At 52.6% G+C, this 21,292-nt stretch overlaps 6 protein-coding genes across 6 annotated transcripts; 3 read left to right on the top strand and 3 right to left on the bottom strand.

Moving 5' to 3' along the window:
- Positions 1-8: 8 nt before the first annotated feature.
- Positions 9-4,024, bottom strand: BDW74DRAFT_121151 (bifunctional cytochrome P450/NADPH--P450 reductase). The gene is made up of 3 exons (XM_073722019.1): positions 1,404-4,024; positions 1,152-1,354; positions 9-1,089 (listed from the first exon to the last, which is right to left on the bottom strand). Exons 1-3 carry the CDS (start codon positions 3,801-3,803, stop codon positions 360-362), a joined length of 3,333 nt encoding a protein of 1,110 aa, XP_073585844.1. The 5' UTR covers positions 3,804-4,024; the 3' UTR covers positions 9-359.
- Positions 4,025-5,003: 979 nt separating this feature from the next.
- On the top strand, positions 5,004-7,358 carry BDW74DRAFT_121165 (cytochrome P450). The gene is made up of 5 exons (XM_073722020.1): positions 5,004-6,151; positions 6,207-6,337; positions 6,394-6,716; positions 6,795-6,896; positions 6,995-7,358. Exons 1-5 carry the CDS (start codon positions 5,240-5,242, stop codon positions 7,183-7,185), a joined length of 1,659 nt encoding a protein of 552 aa, XP_073585845.1. The 5' UTR covers positions 5,004-5,239; the 3' UTR covers positions 7,186-7,358.
- Positions 7,359-7,910: 552 nt separating this feature from the next.
- Positions 7,911-13,693, bottom strand: BDW74DRAFT_175905 (uncharacterized protein; the record flags this gene model as incomplete). Its single annotated transcript, XM_073728462.1, has 2 exons — positions 7,911-10,850; positions 11,387-13,693. 2 exons carry the CDS (start codon positions 13,691-13,693, stop codon positions 7,911-7,913), a joined length of 5,247 nt encoding a protein of 1,748 aa, XP_073585846.1.
- Positions 13,694-14,207: 514 nt separating this feature from the next.
- On the bottom strand, positions 14,208-16,049 carry BDW74DRAFT_175906 (UV-endonuclease UVE-1; the record flags this gene model as incomplete). Its single annotated transcript, XM_073728463.1, has 2 exons — positions 14,208-15,752; positions 15,810-16,049. The coding sequence occupies 2 exons, from the start codon at positions 16,047-16,049 to the stop codon at positions 14,208-14,210; spliced, it is 1,785 nt and encodes a 594-aa protein (XP_073585847.1).
- A 1,406-nt stretch (positions 16,050-17,455) lies between these two features.
- BDW74DRAFT_189682 (putative extracellular protein) lies at positions 17,456-18,705 on the top strand (the record flags this gene model as incomplete). The annotated part of the gene is made up of 1 exon (XM_073732034.1): positions 17,456-18,705. One exon carries the CDS (start codon positions 17,456-17,458, stop codon positions 18,530-18,532), a length of 1,077 nt encoding a protein of 358 aa, XP_073585848.1. The 3' UTR covers positions 18,533-18,705.
- A 626-nt stretch (positions 18,706-19,331) lies between these two features.
- BDW74DRAFT_175908 (kinase-like domain-containing protein) lies at positions 19,332-20,888 on the top strand (the record flags this gene model as incomplete). The annotated part of the gene is made up of 1 exon (XM_073728464.1): positions 19,332-20,888. The coding sequence occupies one exon, from the start codon at positions 19,332-19,334 to the stop codon at positions 20,886-20,888; it is 1,557 nt and encodes a 518-aa protein (XP_073585849.1).
- Between the last annotated feature and the right edge of the window lie 404 nt (positions 20,889-21,292).

The following is a 21,292-nucleotide window of genomic DNA, read 5'->3' on the forward strand; positions in this document are numbered from 1 at the left end:
CATTGAAAGCATTGCGAGCGCTTTGCAATTTGGTTCGCTCTTTGTAAAGTTAGTAGAACATGGTATGAGATGAGACGGGACGCCTACGAGGACAAAGACAGATCATACGCGAGTCTTGAGCAGTGGTAGCATGTAATGTAGCGCATTTGTACCCGGTAGGCAGGGGTAGGCGCTCGAGGTACTGCATCAGAACTGCGCAAATCGACGTTAGGTAGAAGTTAGATGATCCTTGTCAGATGTGTGCTATGATGGCCGTGGCTGCTATCCAAAACATTCTATGTTACAACCAAACAAACAAAGACAATCTAGAATATAGCCGAAATCATACCCAAAAGCCCGGCGCAGCCGAGTCATGCTCTTTAATCAAAAACATCCATGACATAGCGCACATTCCTCTGCTCATCGAACCACTTCTCCGCCCTCTTCTCACTATCACTGTCCTCTTTACCCTCACCAGCACCTTCACCGTCCCCGTTCCCTTCTTTGACAATCTTCCTCTCGATATCCTCCTTAATGATCCTCACCATCGCACCACGGACAGACCTCGCCACAGCCCCAGACCCACAAACATACACGCGCGCACCATCCTTCCACAAGTTCCTAACATCCTCCCGATCCGCCCAGATGCGATCGTCCACATGCGCACAGCCGTTACTCTGCTCGGAAGCCCGGCTAAACGCCCACCGGACGTCGACAACACCAACTTTAGCCCATTCTTCCAATTTCTCACGGTACAGATCATCGATACCAGGCGCACGACATCCAAAGAAGAGGAGTGCGGGCGCGAGACTCGTGCCCTTTTCCCGCAGGTGCGCGCGCTCCTGCAGGAAGGCGCGGAACGGCGCGATGCCTGAGCCCGCGGCGATGCAGATCATGGGTGTGTTTGAGGGGTCGGGCGGGAGGCGGAAACCCGACGAGGGGTTCTTGCGGATGCTGACTTGGAGGTGGTCGCCGGCGCTGAGGGAGTCGAGGTAGGAGGTTGCAACGCCGAGGTAGCGGCCGTTTGAGCGGGAGCGGGAGGGGGCGTCGAGGACGGAGATTGTGATTGTGGCAGTTGTCGGGGTGGAGAGAGGGGAGGAGGAGATGGAGCTGTTTTACTTTTTGTCAAAATGGGATGTTCAGGGATAAAAAAGAGGTGAGGAGTGACGTACTATTGGCGCATGCGCATGGATGGGAGCATGAGGAGGAAGGACCCTAGTGGGAGGTCGATGTCCGGGTGTCCTTCTAGGATGTCGAGGACCGAAACGCTTTCTGCAAGGATTTCGGCTTTGTATATTTCTGCCTCGTTGGCGTACATTCTGAGCGTCTTTTGTGTGTCTGGGTCTGTGGCTGCATCTGCCATAACTCTCAGGTCCTAGAAACCTTAGTCGGTGAATTGAAGGTAACAGCTGGCGTTGACTTACTTTTCTCGTGGCAGGCTGGGCCAGTTCCACATAAGTACTGAGGATTTCGTTTGCCGCGACTGGTCCGTCGGTCGGCAAAGCAGTTGTCGTTGGTCCCGAGGACGCAATGCTGATTTGCGCATCCCAGGCCAGCTTGAACTGCCGCATCGCTCGACGGACGGTAACGGTGTGGTTGATGGGCAGCACAGCCAGGTAGTCACCTGCCGTGTAGGTAACACCTTCTGGGAGGCGAATCTCCAGGTGTTTCTTGCGCCGCTCTTTCTCGCCCTCAGCGGTAAGCAGTCGGGTTTCTACGACCATAGCTTGGCCCACGTCCTGGCGCAAGGCTTGGGTACGGGAATTGGACACGGTCACCTCTACACCTGGAGAAGTCGCAGACGCCTTCCTGTCAGAGGACTGGTCCTCATCTTGTGACTTTCTGCCTTCTGGTCCATACTGCTCGACAAGACGAGGCCAGAGCACATCGTCGGCCCAAGCCTCGAAAGTAGAGAAGAGCTCGTCCGTGGAGACATCCGCGAGTCCCAGGTCCGTGATACGAGTGCCGCCCAACTTGTTTAGTAGGTTATCAACCAGCTTGGGAATGCGGTGGAATGTTTGAGCCCATTCCTTGTTACCGCATCCGAAGACAGCGAAGGGTACATCCTTGAGCGGTGATGTTTCGTCCTGCTTGTCAAGTTCTTCCAACCAGGATACAAACTGTCTCGCATTGTCAGGGGGTTGGCCTTCGTACGAGGAGGTCACAATTACGACAGGGTGATCTGTGGGAAGCGCATCATGACCACTATCAAGACCGTCAAACCGCGTAACGTGGAAGCCCTTGGACGGCGCATCACCGGCAATCCTCCGCGCTAGTGTTTCGCATGTTCCGCTGTTCGAGCCGTAGAGGATAGTGAGTTTGGCACCGGTAGCTGACGAAGAGTCCGCAGAGCCGGTAGTGACCGTCTTGGCCTGTGTCGTGGCTTCACTCGCAAGCCCGGCCAATCGACGCTCGAGGGTCGTCGGGGTCAGGCCATGACGCAAAGTTGCTTTCATGAACAAATCCTTCGGCTTGATAGTCAATGTCTGCTTGAACTTCAGATCATAATCTGCGTCGGCGAGTGAGAAGTCGAAGTTCTGCAAAAGTATGGCCATGACCAAGAGTGCTTCCTGCCAAGCAAAGGGCCGTCCAATACACGCGCGCATACCGTTCCCAAATGGTTTCCAGGAGTTGGGATACTGCTTTTGGCGGGCGTTGAAGACGTCGTCGTACATACGCTCTGGCTTGAACTCAATTGCGTCGTCTCCGTAGATCTCAGGGTCTAGATGCGATTTGGCAAGGAGATTGACAATGGTCTCACCCGCCTTGACGGGGTATTTTCCGGCGAGAAGGGTATCCTCAAAAGCCTCGACTGTGAATAAGGGAATGGTTGCGTTAAGACGGAGGGTCTCGCGGAGAACAGCGTTGATGTAAGGCAGTTTAGACAAGTGCGACACTTCGATGACCCCTTGTCCCACAACCTCGTCAACCTCTTGTTGAGCCTTGCGGTATGTTTCAGGATGCTTCAGCAGCTGGTAGAAGACGAACGACAGAAGACCAGAGGTCGTTTCGTGGCCTGCAATCAAGAATGTGATCAGGTTGTCCATGATACTTTCGTCGGTCATTTTCTTTCCCGTCTGCGAATCCACGCCGCGAAGCATGGCCGCCAAAAGGTCATTGCGGTCATGGCTCTTCCCTTCCTTACGTGCTTGAAGAACACCCTGCGCTGTATCTCGCAGCACCGCGATGTCATTCACGAATTTCTCGTCGCGCCCGCGGAAAAACATAGCGGGCAGTGGTGGCCGTCGCGGCTTCTCTCCCGCCTCTGTCAAAAAATCACCCATAGCCTCAACAAACGGATGCATCTCGGGTGAGTAATAGCTGTTGAACCTGTATCCCATCGAGCATAGGGCCAGAGTATCGAGCGTCAGGCGGGTAAAGTCGTCGGTGACCATGATAGGGCTATCAGGGCCGTATCTCGCCCATTTCAGGGCAAGCTGACTAGCAATGTCGTGCATCTCGTCGAACATGCCGCGGATAGAAAGAGGACCGAAGGCGGGCATCAGGACTCGGTGCGCAATTCCCCAGTTCTCTTCGCCCATCTTCGCCGTGAAAAGCCCATCGTGGACGCCGTCCCGAACATGGAGCAGGGCCGAGTTGACCGACTTCTTGAATCGCTTCTCGTCGCAGGTTTCGTGGACCAGCGCATGCGTCGAGACAATAACGACTGTGCGTCCGGGATACCGTAGTCGATAGATCTCGCCATGTTCCTCTGCTAGACTGACCATAGAACCCAGTGGAAATTCCTGGTTAATTGTGCCAATATTGCCAAGGAATGGCAGCCCAGAGGGCTCCGGGATTTCGACCGTGTTTTCCTCGGCCATTTCGTTGATGTTGAATAATTGCCAGAGAGAGTGGGAAGGCAGTGTTCAGTATATAAAGGCCTATATTACTTTAATGCACCGAACCATGAGATAGAAGAATCAACCTCGGCTTGAGCGATGCAACGTCAGCCCTAGAATAATATCGGGATCCCGATTTGCTGTCGGCCTCGCCGAGTGGACACGGAGCTGATGGGGCTCAACCATTTGATGATTTGATGAAGGTGTGCAAGATCGAAATGACTTGATCTCCAACCTGAAACTTGCCTCGGTTCATCCTCAGCGCAGCCCCTGTCGCACGTGACGTAGGTGGCTCGGGCTCGGATGGATCAATTGACCCGATGGTCACGTGCCCAATTGTTATGTGGCATCGCTGCCTCGATATACTCCGTACACCAGGACAATTGCTGGGTTCCAAACATTTGTAATTATTACTTATCGATGGTTTGTAAGGAAATTAAATATGGGCACTGCCCATTAATATTTATATCGATGTTATACCTGGTGTCGTCCGCGGTCTCTCTACTTAGGCATCGGAATATATATTTCGGACGAAATGTGCTGGCACTTCTTTTGAACTTCGAGACCTACTCCGAACAATATCCTACCGTCAAGCCTGACCATCCAAGCTAAAGGCAAGTCTTTGGACTTCGTGATCTGAATCTTATTCTTTTATGAGGCTTTGCTGGGTCTACGTATGTATGTCCTGGGTCCGCTGCAGGCGGGCCGAATTCCTTCAGGCTTTTTTGGGGACCATGTATGGCCCCCAAAGGTTATATACACGCATTCCACGCATATTGTGATTGATAAGACCATAGAACACCTAGGGCGGACATTTGCTTCGAATTTATCACTCAATTCTGACACATCCTCGTGTCAGGTCACGGGAATTACAGTATGCCACCTGCTGATCAGACTGAAACAAGATAAAACCACAGTAACCTGTCGGGGGCTAAGGATACCATAGCCTTCTACCTGCTTGAGGAGCAAAGGAGCTAAAGGGCCAACATATACCACTCAATGAACAGCCAAGGCGAGCGTAAGACGTGAATAATATAAGGATTGGCCCATGATGCAGTGCAACAAGAGCTTCACCCCACCTATGCAAGGAGGATTGGTAATTCTCAGCCTACGATGAGCTGGCTCTTTCTTACATCCTCATTACCTCATGCATGAGCAGGTGTTAACTATCTCAGACTGAAGTCTTGGGTTAATCAAGCCCCCGCATTAGCGTTGACTAGAGTGCGTCCGTGCGAGTTCTCTGCCAAAGAGGCTGCGGGGTTATTGTGTGCGAATTTCTATACGAGACGGGACGTATGCGGACTGATATAGCGCTTGAGTGTCCATCACTCTGGGCACTGACCGGGGTACGAAGGTCCGGGATATATAGACCCTCGACCTTCTTTCGTCGAATTGAGTGACTGCGGATACCCAGCAACATGGCTCTCTCCATAAACGCAGCCTCCGCGCTGGCGGGGGTCTTCTCGCACATTGTCTACTTCAAGCAAGGCGAACACCACCTCTACGGCCTCTTCTATATCAAACTCCTCCTCGCCACGATCCCCGCAGGGACACTCCTCCTCTCACGCACTCAAGGAACGCCTTGGACAACCGCCCTCCCGCTCGTCCTCAAAGCTCTTACCTCCTACCTCACCGGCCTCTACACAAGCACCCTCCTCTACCGCGTCTTCTTCCACCCCTTGAACAAATTCCCAGGCCCGTTTTCAGCCCGACTCTCCTCCCTATGGACCCCAACCCGCCTATCCAACAACAACATGCACACCACTCTCCTAAACATGCACAAGCAGTACGGCCCAATCGTCCGCATCGGCTCCTCAGACCTCTCAATCGCACACCCCGACGCCCTAGAGACAATCTACGGCACGCACACCCGCTGCATAAAGGGGGCAATGTACGATCTTTCCCATCCCGCAACAGCCTTGCAGCTCATGCGGGACCCAGAAGCGCACCATCTCCGCCGCCGCGTCTGGAGCGGCGCATTCAGCGATCGACTCTTACGCGGCTACGAGGTGCGGATTCGACAGTACAGACGCAGACTAGTCGAGCGGATCAACGGGATGATTGAGAAGGGCGAGAACGTCGATGTGACCAAGTGGTTTAATCTGTACTCGTTCGATGTCATGGGGGATTTGTCGTTTGGGCAGGGGTTTGAGAGTCTCGAGCGCGGGGAGGATCATTGGGCTATGAGGCTACTAATAGCGTCGCAGGATGCTGTGGGCTTGAATCTGCCTGCCTGGGCGTTTGTTCTTATTGCGGCGGTTCCGGGGATTATGGGGGAGTTTTGGAAGTGTCTTGACTTTTGTGGGGAGAGGTTGGTGGAGAGGTCTAGGGTGCGTACCTTATCTCGTCAAGACTTACGATCAAGGCGCTTACTGATCAAGGTAGAATGATCCTGAAATCCCGGACGTCAGCTCGTCCTTGCTCACTCCGTTGAAAGGACGGGACGTAGCCGATCTCACCCCCGACGAGAAGAACCTGCTATACGGAGACGCACGGCTGATTATCATCGCCGGAAGGTACCGACCATCGACCTCTACCATCTCCATATCCATCTCTAACAGTAATTATATAGTGACACCACAGCCGGCGCCCTCTCAACAATATTCTACGAGCTCGTCCGGCAACCCACACACATAACCAAACTCCGCGCCGAACTAGAACCAATCTACGCCGAGGACGACAAAGACAACGACAACACCGCCAAAACCGAACTCCTACACTCCAAAATCGCGCACCTCGACCACCTCAACGGCGTGATTAACGAAGCTCTCCGCCTCTACCCGGCCGTCCCATCTTCTTTACAGCGCAAGACACCCCCCGAGGGTATCGTCGTTGATGGAGACCATATACCCGGTGATATGCATGTTTGGTGTCCGCTTTATACGATTGCACGGTGTATGTCTACCCCTTTTCCTTTTTTCACTCGGCTTTTGGGATGTAATGGGGAGCTGACTGTAACGGTGTGTGATGCAGCCGAACTAGCCTACGCCCAACCAACCGAATTCATCCCTGAGCGCTGGTACAGCAGACCCGAACTGATTCGGCATAAGGGGGCCTTTGCGCCGTTTAGTCTTGGTTCGTCACTCTTTCTTCCCTCTCTATACCCCAATACCCCTCATACCCCCCATCTATTTCCCTAGCTATAGCTAACCCTACTTTTCCTCCTTGGACAGGCCACTTCAACTGCATCGGCCGCCCCCTCGCACTAATGAACCTGCGCGTGACCCTCGCACAGCTAATCATGGAATACGACGTGGCTTTTGCGCCGGGGGAAGACGGCAGGAAATTCCTCGGTGACGCGAAGGATAATTTTGTGTTCTATTTGGGGAAGTTGGAGTTGAGCTTTAAGAAGAGGAGACTCTGATATTTGTGTACCTGGCTTGGGCATGAGGATAGTTCGTGATTTCGAGAATCTACTCGGAAGATATTAGATACTTAGCTGGTACCTACCTAGACAACATGGCATGGAGTTTATGATCAGTGCTCTCACCACTGTTTTCTCGAAGCTATCTCCGCGCTAGATAGGTCATAGCACGCCCTCTTATACCCCATAACCTCCGTGCTTTCTCTCATTCAAAGCCTCTGCATACGCATACGCAGCCAACCAGATGTAATACATTGAAGCCAATGCTACCAAAAGCGCACGCACTCCATTTCCTTTCCTCGACAAGCTGTTCCCTGACCCATTCAAAATACGTGTCTGCCGATAATATGGCTATTGTATACGTATGAGCGTTCGTATGCGTAGTCATGCGGAGATATGCATAAATGTAGCAGCTATAGTATACCGTGCTAGAGTAATTTTAGCTTAATCCCGCGCGTTCAAAACCACTATCGCCATCGAAACGCGAGAACATGGTTCAGCTGAAGGGCGAAATGACGGGTTGCTTAGGTATCGCTAGAGTGATCAAAGTAAGCCGACGAATCGATGTAACGGAAGCGCCGGTGAGGTACAAGGTATGATTCAGAGGAAGTACGCATTATACCATTCCCCGTGCTTGAAGTTGAGTCGACGGTATATACACTGCATGATAATTCTAGACATCTAGCCTAACCTAACCGTACAAAGCATACAGAGTAAACGTAACATCATGAGCCTCGCCTACTTTCCCTCTCCTGCAAGACCTCCTTTGCCTTCTCAGGCATATAAGACTCTTTCATTGCTTCCTTCACGAGCCAGAGGCTGACATCCTGTACATCCTTGCCAACGCGCCAACTACCCAGAACAACGCCTTTGTCGGCCAATATCTCACTAGCGCGTTCCCAGCGTCTTCGCCAGAGTTCCTCCCGTTTATTAGGTAAAGGTGCGCGAGGGGGAGCCGCTGAGTTCATGGATGATGTTCGTGAAGGGGTAGGAGAGTCTGGATTGCTGATGCTGCTTCGGCCGAGGGAAATATTGGAGACGGGGGATCGAAGAGTACCAGGCCCGCCGGGGTATACGGAACGGCCCGGGGATGATGTTCGCGAGGATGGGGTTGAAGCAGAAAAGCGTGGTGGTTGTTCAGGAATCTGAGAAGCTCCGGTGTTGGTCCGACGAGGAGGTGGAGGAGGCGGTGCCGGCTTTGATATTCCCGCACCATCGCCGCCAAATTCTTGCAAGCCAGCAATCCGGTTGTGGGCGGGCAGCCGGCCTCGATTTACGCTAGAATCGCTGACATCCCCTAAGGATGGCCGGCGGGGAGGTCCACTCTCACCAGGAGAGTTTCCTCCGCTGCGCCTTGGTAAGGGGGGCACAGGCTTCCGCTTTATAGCTTCCCGCGGCGGCAAATCGGCGGTGTTTGTAACAGAACGCAGAGAAGAGGGCTTCGAAGGAATAGTAGGCGGCGTTCGTGTAGTTACGGTCTTTTCGGGATCGTCGGAGAGGTCAATCAAGTCTCCGGTTACAACGGAGTTAGCCTCTACAGCGGGGGCTGATGCTGTACGCGGCGGGCGAGGTGGTAAATTGGGTCGATTGGGCGCCGAGTCGAAGTGATCAGGCAGCTCGGAAATGCTGCTGGGGCGATTTGGCGTATTCTCCAAATGGTTCACGGACTTCTCAAAGAAGGTCGTCCGCTCGGGCGTAGTCACATCGCGAATGAAAATGCCAATAATCCTGCCTGGGTTGGTCATCACTAGGTCAGTATAGACTTCCAGGTCGGACTCTCCGCTGTCGCCGACGAGGATAAACTTCCGGTCAGGAAAGTCTTGTAGAATCTGCTCGAGATTGCCCTTCTTCCGCTCCAACGTAGGTTCAAAAATGCCCTGGAAGAGGCCGCTGTACTGCTTCAAATGAAAGGATCCAGGCGGGAGTCCGACCATCTTAAAGAAGCGATCCAATAGCGGATATAGTTGCCATGGGGAGTTGGAGACGTAATGTATTTGTACACCTGCTTTGACGAGTGCGTTATACCAGTCCGTTACGCCTTCGATAGTTAAATCGGACAGCTCGCGGGCGAAGATATTCCGGCACATCTCCTTTGCGCCATTTGCGATAGCGGAATGCTTAACCGTGTCGTCGATATCACTGATCAAACTGACGCCAGTGGGTTCGATGATCTCGACATTCTTCACAGCGGAGAGGTCCTCGGATGCGAGGACGCGGACATGAGTAGGGACGAAGGATAGCGAGGCTCGGATAGAGAAATGGCCTGAATCGTTGGTCATGATATTCCTTGACTGACTGTTTCCCTCGTTGAAGAAGAAGACAGTCACAGCCATACCGGACATTGGGTTCGATAAAAAGGGCTTGATCCGCTCCACGAGGTGACCGTTTGCGACAGAAAGCTCATCCTTGCTCAGTTGCGTGGATGAAGACTGGGCTGACGAGGTCGTCGAAGTCCGCTGTGGCAGTCGGCCGGTATCTTCGTCTAGGCCCGCTGAAGCGGCCTTCAGGTCCATCTCATTTCGCTTGTCGGCACTCTTGATAATGAACTGAGCTTCCGAATCAACAATTTCTTCCTCTCTCTTCTCCGTTACACGGGGTATACGATCATCATCCTGAGCTCCATCAAGACCAGTCTCGCTGCTTGCAGGTGCAGGAACACCACTCAACCGTCGAGCCAGAGCAACGACCAGCCGCTGCTTCCTCGTCATCGGCCCACGATAAGGCGCATATACCCAGCCCCGAACATCGACCGCAGCGACAGCATCCTCGTCCTCAAACCTATCCCAATCCTCCTCTCGTTCCCTCGTCCCATCAAACCCCCGATACTCATCAATCGAATCAAACGACTCCCTCCTCCGCAACTTCTGCGCCGCAATGCGATCCTGATCCAACCGCCTCGCATAACTCGGAAAGATAACCATCTCCTCATCACCCGACCTCGCAATCTCCACATCCGGAAACGCACCAGGCGTACTCATATACTCGTCCCCAAGATCGCGCGTCGCATTCCGCTGAGCCGTCCACGACGCCGCATACGACTGCCGCAGCTCGTTCGCAGCTTTCAAGTACTCAAAGACCTTCTTCCGCCGCGCACCCGGCTGCCGCCCGTTATTGTATCCATAGCCACTACTCCATGTCGAGGACGAGGGCGATCCGTAATCCGACATCGAGACGGCCCGCTTCCTACCGCCAGGGGCTTCCGCTTTACCCGCCGCGTGCGCTGCTTTCTCAAACGGCACCAGCAGGCCCCCGACAAGCCCGCTCACGCCTCGGCGCCTCCGTCTCCCTCGGAAGAATTCTGTGAGGCCTAGTTTTCCTGCCCGCGTCCGCTTCTCGAGTCTCGCCTGGTGTCGAAGGAGTGCTCGGTATACTTTCGCTTGCGCCCGGTGTCGAACAGCCGGAAGGGTCTCGTGGCGGAAGTTCCAGAGTCGTAAGTGTGCGCGGCGGACGGCGTGGGGTCCAAAGATGAGACGGAAGAGTTGGGAGAATTTGCCTTTTGGTTTCTGGCTGGGGAAGCGACGAGGGTGAGGGAAGGGCTGGTGCGGCACTGGCCACTTCACGGAGTTAGGCGGCGGGCGCCAGCGACGGAGGAAGGATTTCGGAGCCAGATTCGGCGAAGTTATGACAGAAAATCCAATATTCAACGTTACGGAGATTAGACTCGACTATTCTGAGTTTTCAGAGATTGGTTAGCGTAGCTCCAAGGTTGGTGCTTGTTCGCGCCGGAGACGGACTCAAGGCAACAGCGGCTGAGGCGGCAACGAACCGAGGATGCGCTTCAACAAGGGAGGCAGGGCACGAACACAGTACCTAGGTAGATTGTAAGGCTAATATAGGACAGATAAAGAGCGCGATCACTACAGCTGAGGGTTTGCGTTGCTGTGCTGGGTTGTTGATAAAATTGTGGGGAAGAACTGAGATCTAATCGGTGACGTTTTCGGGTCATCCTCTCCTCGCCAGGGCGTTTCTACGGAATTCAATCTCTATGGCGTTGATATGCAATTTCCATGTTAAGAAAACAAAAATAAAAAAATGACATTTCAACCTGCATCCAAGAACAAAGCGCTATCTAAGATATTTTTCTCGCCATTTTAGAAAAGCACTTTTTGACTTGCTGAGCATGCAGTTGTATATTTATGTTTAAACCATGGCCCATTTCAAATTATATAAACGTTGCCTGATAACGCCATCACCCACCAACTGCTTCACGATAAGGCGCTTTCTTTGCCCAAGTTTCCGGTAGAGGGGATGCTGCGCGCTTCTTAGGAACAGCCTTAGGAACGGCCACCGGTGCTTTAGGCCGACCCTCTCCCTCCAGAACAATACAGTCTAGAAGACGCGAGAACCTGCGAGACCTTCCAAGCACACGCGATAGTTCAAGTTCTGCTGCTTTCTTGCTGACCTTATCGACTACGGGAACCCCATTCTTTTCTTTCTTTGCTGCAGAACTCTTGTCGACTTTTGCGACCATGGTCACCTTATTCTTGACCATCTGTTCCGCAACCCAAGGCAGTGCATTCCGGGTACTAAGAGCCTCCACCCGGCAGTTGAAAGTGCGAGCTTGAAAAAGAAGCCAGACGCGTTGGCGTTCTGTTTGGCCAACGCGATGAATGCTGCCGATAGCTTCGAGTACCCTCTGCAGGTCTGGCGGTGGCTCCATGACGATCATACGCGAGCAGACCTTATGTAGGTTGAGAGCTTCGAGCTTGACGTTGAAATTCGTAAGGAGGATTTGGCAGCAGCTTTTTGATGACGTGAAAGATTTGATAGCCGCTCTGCGGTCCTTTGTCCTCATGGCTGGCGAGAACCATACGGTGACAAATGGTATCGACAGGGAGTTGAGGAACATCTCGGTCATCCAAAGTACCGGCTGCCAGTTGGCAACGACCATGAAACGGGGGCGTCGCGTGAATGTCGTGTCAAATGCACCCTCGTCCTTCAAGACTTTGAAGAGATATCTGAGCTTGGGGGCGTCCATTGCAAGATAGGATGCCTGTAGGAGAGGGTTAAAGGGCATAGCCACGGCAGGGTCTAGCGTTGTGCTAGCGTAGAATAATGCAAACCCTCGATCATCTCTCTTTGCGTAGTCAGTGAGCTCGGGAATTAGGTCGTGTTGTGCGTTGATGCGTGACACAAACTGATCAAGTCTTGTAGAGAATGCTAATAGGCAGAGGCGCAGGCTGGCGCGCTTATGCGCGTGGCTACCGTCACTAACTTTGACTATTATAGGCTGCAAATCTGGAATCAATTGGGCATAACGCTTGTCATGGATTGTTTGGATTCGTTCTGGATTGACGAGCTCAATCGTGGTTATTTGACAATTTGGGATGCCTGGGCCGATGGTGGTCGAACCTTTCAACCCTTTCAGGAGGTGGTCCAATGTCAGGGGTACTGGCGCGGTACTCGAGCTTGACTTTGAACGAACAGCGTCAGGGCCGTCCACTGTAGAAGTTGAAATCACCTCGGCAGAAGTCTTCTCACTCAAGATGCAATCATCTTCGAACCGATCCATCTCCATGAGATGCTTCAAGAGGTTCACGCGATCAAAAGGTAGACAGGGGCGTGGAACATCAACATTCCTTCCCGGTTGCTGTTCGTTATATATCGCATTCGGGATATCATTCCCCAGGTCAACCCTAAGAGTCTTGACGGCATCCTCGTCACGATCGGCCCTAGCTACTGCTATCGCGTTCTCCAAGGTTCGACTTGCTTTAAGTGAGTCCATTCCAAATAGGTCTTCAACCGAGCGACCCGGTCCAGCCGTTATAGCTCCACCGAGCACCTCGGTGAAGTAGACCGGCGGTTCAGCCGCAACAACATGAGGTCTTCGGATGGGAATTTTGCTTCCTTTCTTCTTCCGGTAGATCCATGACAGCAACTTATAAGCATGCGTCATGTCGTAAGGATCTAGGTGAAACGTTCGACTATTAATCTGAGTTCGAATAAAGAGATCCGGCTTGGCTTTGATTAGCTGCACCGAGAACCAGAGGCAAATGAGCGGCGCAAGCGACTTCTCGTCGATTCCATTGGTGCCAATCCCGATAGCTGGCGGTTGCGTGCTGGATATTATAGGGTGTATAGCAGAGTCGAACGCCTTATTAACCACGGTCGGACGCAAGGTCATGTAGGAGGGCTTCAGCTGTGGTCTTCCGAACTTGTTATCGCGTACGTCCAGCCAAGCATCAAGAATAGCTCGAGTCGGAGGGTTGTTGAGGTATAGATCCCAGAGGCCGGCAGTGTCCTTGAACCCTAACGCCCCAGCCATTTTGGTGGTGACCTGGTCCATCTTCTGCAGATACTCCCGCTCGTAGTCCACCCCGTTGACGTCGCACTTGGCCGGAGCCATCATGCCAGTGGGTTTCGGAACATGAATGGAACGCGTATCGCTATCCGGAGAGATATCTGTTTCGACCATGGACGGTTGATCTAGGAGAGAGGAGACTATTCTTTGGTCAGCATCAAAACTGGGTCGTGAGCGCTTGTCGTTGAAGGAATCGACCATGGACATAAGGTAAAATTTGAGCTGCGTAAACGGAGAATTGCGAAACATGGGAAACCGTGATGAACTGACCTACTTGCTGAAGGAAAGTGAGGATATGGATGGTCAAAAGTGAACACGGTCAGGTTTAACAAAGAAGGTAGATGTCGAGATGCGAAGGGTGAATGAGGAGGAAGGAGAATAAGATGAAGAATAGGGCGGCCGGCCAGGGTCGGGTTCTTTGCAATCGAGAACAGCATTAGGCGTAGCCAGGGCCGAGTTTCTGGAAGGCGGGCGGAGGTAAAGAGTAGGTGCAGAAAGGAAAGAGAGAAAGGGTGAACGAAGTAGAAGAATGGAAGTAGAAGGAGCAGATAGGGTTCAAATCTTCAATTTAAGCTTCCGAATTGAAAGAGAAGTGAGAGGCAAGTGATGTAGATCAGGTGTCCTGCAAAAGCTCCATGATGGGGTAAACAGTTTGTCAAAGTCTATATTCATGTCGAATATTTAACACTATTGTACATTACATAGAGCGAAAAGGATTCTTTCAACCAGCGGACTCGCTGTCTTCCGCGTAGTTAACCGTAGTTGTTCGTCGACTCCGACGAACTGTGTCGGTTTTAGCCCGGGATTTGGCCGGCTTAGCATCATCCGCAGAGGGCTCAGCCTCAGATGCCGATGGGGTAGAAGGGTCAGGCGAGGCCTTGCGCTTTCTGCTACCTCGCTTTTTCGCAGCTGATGAGCGTTCAGCGGCCTTGGCAGACTTCGTAGGGGTGCTGGGCGTAGCGGGAGCAGTATCAACATCAACATCTGCCTCAGGTGGTGGAGCCTTCTTAGACGACTTGGAAGTTTTGAGTGCTTTGGTCCGCACGATCTTCTTCGGCCTGAGCCATTCTTCCATTCCAGGGGGCCAGTAGACCCTCCGCTCGGGACCGCCCATCCCGACCTCTTCTTCTGGGACAGTCTTAGGAGGCGGCACCTGGGCTTCAAGGTCGACGAAATCGCCGTTCTTCTTCTTCTTCGACTTGCGCGGTGGCTTGAATGGCTTGTTCTCATCAGTGCGGACATATGGCAGGATATCGTTGAAGAGCTCATGCCCCGGAAGCTTATACGTCCTCATCAATTCAAAGACAGCTTGCTCCTTATCCTTAGCTTCAATCATTAGATCCATTGTGGGATCACAGGGAGGGAGGACGCGGACGCGGTCACTGTGTTTCCGACGCTGACGATTGGTGATGGCGGCAGACGTAGGCTCAGAATAGTGCATTTTCTGTGTAATGTTCTTTCTTGTCCACGTAGCCTTGATTCTCTCATAGAGACCCATGATATCCTGGGTTCCTTCACGAACCTGGGTAGCATCGAAGATGATGTTGTGATGGTGGTAGTCGAGAACCATTGGTATATTCAGCTCCTCGCAAATAGGGAGCAGGTCATGCACTGACCAGCTAACATCGTCATTTTCCAAAACCAGGCGGTTTTTGACGTCCTGCGAGAGTTTCTGGTAGTTTTCGCGGAACCGATCCAGGGTCGCCTCCTTGTCGCCAAACACACCGCCCATGTGCAGGATCATCACTGCGTCACGGTCTTCTTGCGGAGGCAGTTTGAGCAGCTGCAGCAACTCCGAGTGGTACTCCAAATCCCTGATAGAGTTTTCCAAAACTTCCTTCCTGGGAGACCCTAGTTGAGTGAACTGGCCTGGATGCACGCTCACTCTATGGCCAAGCTCTGCCACAAGACGCCCAACCTCGCCAAGCACCTCAGAGGCAAAAGGTGCCAGCTTATAACCATATTCTTTGTGACTTGCGAATGGAAACATCTCACTGCTGAGACGCATGAATTTGATTCCATATCGGTCGTTCCAGCGTATCAACTTCAGCAGGTCGCGAGCATTCGCTAATCCCAAAGCCTCCACGTATGCTTGGCCTCTCGCAACATCGGCAGGTTGTGACTGGTCCGGTCGATTCTTTGTGGCATGGGGCGGTTGCGAGGGGTCTGCAAGCGGATGTCGATTCTCAAGGATTGAAGCTATGCGGCAAGTGCGGGAGCAGAAGACGGGTGGGTTTGAGTAACGAAGATAGGTATTTAGGCAGGCCTGTAGAGAACACAGCGATTAGATAAGGTCATAATGATGTCTCGAAGTGCCACCCACATAACCTAACCTGCCTTTCCAAGGAAGGGGGAGGTAGCTGCTGTTGACGGGCGGCGGCCGTGCAAGAGCTTCCTGGAGCTCTTCGGCCTCAACCGGCACATCCTCATCTGACTCGGGGTCCAGCGGGGAGCCTTGAAGCTTTCCATCACGCGCGTCTCCCAAGTCACTGGCTTCTAAAGAAGTGCCAAGCTGTTCATCCTCCGCTTTCACTGGTGTGCTCGGTGTCGGGGTTGCTGCCATTGCGCGGGATAAGCTCATCGACCGAGCTGTAAAACGGCCCGAAGGGATTTTAACTGTCGTCGCAAGCTTCGAAACGGATCGACTTGTTGAGGAATGTAATGGGAGAGCTGCCACGCTATAAGCACGGTGAGAGGTGAAATCCGGCTTGCTTGCAGCGGCGATCGGGATCGCCACCGTCATCCATGACCGAAGCGCTGGAGAGGTGTGGCAAAACCGGGCTGAGCCGGATTCCACGGCGCTGTGGAAACAGACGGCATGCTGGACAAACCTCTCCCGGGGGAGACGGCGTATAAACATTCAGCGCGACAGAGAGGTAGATCGAGATGTAGGAAGAGTAGTAATTCAAGCGGGAAACTCGAAGACGCAAGGACTCCGGTGCACCATGGTGCGCATTGAGTGGGAACTAGATAGAGATCGAGATCGGTGATCGAAAATGGAGAAAAGATATGACGCAAAGAAATAATAATGAGCGATGCGGAGGTTGACTCGATCTGAATAAGCCTCGCCCCTGCGTTGGTTGGGTTAGGAAGAGGCTTAAGCGGAAGCGAACGCGAAGACACGAGAAGCTTAGTGTGGCGGGTTTTCTAGCGAGGCCGAAGTCAATCAGCCTTATCTCACTTGGTGCCTTCTGTATAGAGCAGTGTTCCCTATGGCAATATCATTCTAGACTGTCTTGTAAACATTCCAATTACATCAGCCGCATTCAATGTTACTCTATACTATTGTCTATCTATTGTCTTCGACAATGGCGGAGCTGAAACCACGGCGCATATCCATTGTATAATACTGACCGTGCTGAGAAGCTTTTCGCAACGAACAATCCATCAATGAGGAGTTTTGAAACAATCTCGTGAGCGGGAACTTCATTGCCGAGCTCTACCTCAATTGGGCGGTCCCTTGGAATACCATGGAACGGCCTTCTTTATGCTATGTCCAGTGTCTACGCCAACATTCCTCGCGTGATGATCAGGCCTGACAACCCGTCGTCCAGATGGACAAGCCATGGCATTCAGCATCTTGTTAGAGAAGGATTCTCTGCATACCAGTGGCCGATGAGCATTTATTTAAGAAGATTCTGTCTACATCCATGGTCCCGCAGCACTGGCATCCTCTTTCTCTCTGGGATCCGGGCTATACAAATTGTGTTACAAAACTCTCCTTTGTATTGAGACCCTCTGCGTCCGCCGAGCTCATTGGCCATTGTCACTCTTTCTAGGTCTGCCCTTCATTGATTGCGATCAGGTACGTACCGGTGTTATGCCTTCAGTATAAAGCCCCCTTGGAGCCAACCCGGATCTCTAATTTGACCTCTCTCCAGATACCTACAAGATTGCTTCCATTTCACAGCCTGGTGCTGCCATTCCTTCGAAAAGCATAACGCTCATTTTTATTCCATCTTCATCAAGATGAAGAACTTTTTCCTTTCCGCAGCCCTTCTGGCCTCATCCGCCTACGGACACATCCAAATGTCCAATCCCTACCCGATCCGCAGCCCTCTGAACGCAGCAAACGCCCAGAAGGATTACTCCTACACAAACCCTCTGTCAACGTCCGGCTCAGACTACCCCTGCAAAGGCTATGCCAATGACCCATTCACCTCCGTTGCCACCTACAGTCCTGGTCAAACGTACGACCTCGAGCTCACTGGCAGCGCTACCCACGGCGGAGGCTCATGCCAGATTTCGCTCTCCTACGACAAGGGCAAGACATTCCAAGTCATCCACTCCATGCTCGGCGGTTGCCCCATCCCGCTGAAATATCAGTTCACTATCCCCGCCGACGCCCCTTCTGGCGAGGCTCTTCTGGCCTGGAGCTGGTTCAACAAGGTCGGCAACCGCGAGATGTACATGAACTGCGCCCAGGTGACAGTTGGGAACCCCGCTCGCGAAGAAGGATTTACAACGATCTCCAAGAGGGACGCGTTCAGCAGCCTGCCACCAATTTTCGTTGCCAATGTCAACGGTCCTGGCCAGTGCACTACTATTGAAGGACAGGAGGTCAACTTCCCTCTGCCCGGACCTTCTGTCGAAGGAAGCCTTACTGGCAGCGGTTACACCTGTTCCAGCACCGCTCCTTTCCTGGGAACCTCCAAGTCTCCCAACAACGGCAGCACCGGCTCCGGCTCGTCTGGCACTGGGTCTTCCTCTAGCTCAAGCTCAAGCTCTACTCCGGTCATCAACATGCCGTCGACTTCTTCCGCCGCTGTACCGTCGTCATCTCCTACGAGCGCTCCAGTGTCATCGCTCTCATCCTCCCCCGTCGCCACATCCGGCCAGGTGAACCCAACCCAGCGCCCTCAGCTCCCCGTCGGCGCCGGCGACGCCCCCTGCGTCCCCGGCACAATTATCTGCGCTGATGACGGCAACAGCTGGTGGCTGTGCAACCAGGGCTCCCCCGTACACATGGGCAACGTGGCAGCGGGAACCATTTGCGTAAACGGCGCCATTCAGCACGCTCCCATGCAGCAGGCTGCGTATGACTAGATTGAAAGGGAAGTGGGATTAGGGCTTGACTTGCGGTTTCAGACGCGGCTTGGCTCTTGCTAGTCTTACTAGGTGGGAATCGGATGTCCTTTGACTACTATCTCATGTACTTTCCTTTCACGCCTGTAGCGCTTCCAGGCTTTAAGGTATTTACTGGACTTCACATGACTTTCTTTCTGTCTTTAACGGCTTTTACGTTACTTTACTTTCTTTACGCTCGCTTAGGTATCACACACTCGTTTTTTTTTGTTTTTTTTTGCTTCTCCTCTTCGTTTGCTTCATGTTCTTTCTATGTATTAGCTGGATAGATATTATCTAATATACTTAATTCCTTGTCTCATTGGAAGGACCGTTAGTCTAGAACCTGCTTCATGATTCTTTCTCCATAACAGCTTCTCCACATGTACGAGCACGGTCAAGCGCGAGCAGTACTGAGACATACGAAAAGACTGACCTTGTAGGCGTCTGTTCCATCAATCTGGGGTCTATTGCTCATAGTGGCGCTGCCCGAGACCCCGGACAAAGCAATCTCAGTCAATTGATAGCCAAGAAACATGACCATCAGTCGCTGTGTCGGAATGGAAGCATGTTCGAGATCAAGACGATGATGGCAGGCTGAGTTGGGAAGGTGCACTTACTGTCCGTCGGAGCGCATCGAGCAAAACACACCCGCCGCCTGACTTCTCCTATTCCCTCCTCGTCAGGCTTGATTCTCCAATCTTGCAGAACTCCAAAACTTTTTTGATTCTAAACCGAAATTTTTGGTTTTTATCGCACAATCATTGATATAATGGATATAATGGACGACGAGGATGCCGAAGAAGCCCTTGAGGGGGCACTGTACGCGGATGAGTACCCTAAGGAGCTGGTCATAGGCAAAGGAAGAACAGGCATAGTGATTCACGGAGGAGACGGCATTGTGTACAAGATTCCCCTCCGAAGGCTGGAAGATGACCTGGACACCCTGGCAGAGAACCTCAAGTCCCTTGTGCACGAAATGAACGTCTACCAGCGGCTTGGCCGATGCGAATTCGTTGTGCCAATGCTCGACTTCAGCGAGAACACCCTGGCTCTCAAGGAGATGGTCAACGGCAACCTCATCACGTATCAAGCTACACATACACCGGCATCGAAGGGGGGCATGCTCCTCTGGTTCCGCCAGATGGCTCGGGGCCTCGACGAAATCCATCACAAGGGAGTCCTTGTCGTGGACATCGCCCAGCGCAACTTCCTGATCGATCGTCATCTCGCCATCAAGTATTGCGATTTCGCCAACGCCATTATCTTTGATGAGGATATTGACATGGAAGTCGTTGAGGATGAGGATTACACCGTGCAAACCGAAATCGGGCAGTTGGGGGTCGTTATGTGGGAGGTTATTACGGGTGAGAGAACGGACTTTTATGTTTTCAAAGACCTTGCCATGGGTTCTGGGGATCTGCATTGGCCGAGGAGGTATATGCTTCCGTCGACGCAGGGTTTGTGGTTACAGAATGTTATTGATAGGTGTTGGGCCAAGAATGGGCTCGGCAATGCGAAGGATTTGTTCCTGGCGCTGGACGCTGTGGCGGCGAGCTTCTCGAAAGAGGATGAAGAGTCGCAGGGCTCAACGCATGTCGAACACTTCGGACAGCCAATTTCCCTTCGTCGGAGGGAGTTGCCTTCGGACGACGACGAAGATACGCCGCGGGCAGCTCCGCAACATGCTGCTCTGGGGGCACAGGGCCAGGCAAAACAACCGCCGGAGGGACAGGAGCAAGCAAAACAGCCGGAGAAGGGACATGGAAAAGCAGAAGAGCCCTCGGGAAAAGGCAAGAATCCCGTATACAATAAGGAAGAACTGCAAGGAGTATTGGAAGAGCGGGACACGCAGCCAGCTCCCTTTCCTGTATATATTTCGCAGGAAGAGTGGGACAAGTTGCCTGCCCTCCCGATAGAAGAGACATCAGAAGCGCCTCAGGTGGCGCCGTCCTCCCTTGTAGAAGAGTGGGTGGCTGAAATGGAGGACTTCCCTGTCCTAGAGCAGGAGAGAGAATGGCAAGCGCTCGACGTGATGTCTGACTCTTCTATGAAAGAGTCGCAGGAAGATTTGGAAGCGCTCGAAAAGGTGGCTGTCTCCCGTGTACAAGGGCTGCAGGCAAAGGAATTTGAGACGACCGAGGTGGTGGCTCCCTCCTTTGCGCGAGGCTCGCGAGAATCATGGGATAACAGGACGTTTTCCCTCTTTATTGTGGCCACCATGACATTCGTGCTTTCTGCTCATCCCCTGAGACGTTGCTCTTGGTTAGCGACTGTATACGAAGCGTTCTCTGCTCGCTCTCGGTTCGTTCTTGGTATTCCACGTTTTACTCGATGATCTTATTTCATCACTGTGCATTCTTACACAACCAGTTGGGCCGGGGGAGACGGCATATTTGCAGCCTTCTGTTTTGGAGTTGTTACGAGCACGAATCGTACTAGATTCTAGAAAGAGACATTGCTAGACATTGCTAGACATTGCTAGACATTGCTAGACATGAATTAATAGCATAGCCAGTCAGGAGGTCAATTCATATGTACGCACCAGCGTCAGGATGGCTCGCACTTGTCGCAGCCCGAGTAGGTGGGATCCAAGGTCATGTGGTAGAAGAGCTGGCTTCAGGAATGGCCCCGAACGAGCCCTCCTCGCCGGAGATACATGGTGGCGACTAAATGAGGTTGGACCGTTTTCTTAAACTTCGTTGACTTGGTCAAATTGATATCCTCGATAGCGAGTTGGGC

The sequence above is a fragment of the Aspergillus multicolor genome (assembly GCF_047715735.1).
Source record: "Aspergillus multicolor strain CBS 133.54 unplaced genomic scaffold BDW74scaffold_6, whole genome shotgun sequence".
Classification (NCBI taxonomy): domain Eukaryota; kingdom Fungi; phylum Ascomycota; class Eurotiomycetes; order Eurotiales; family Aspergillaceae; genus Aspergillus; species Aspergillus multicolor.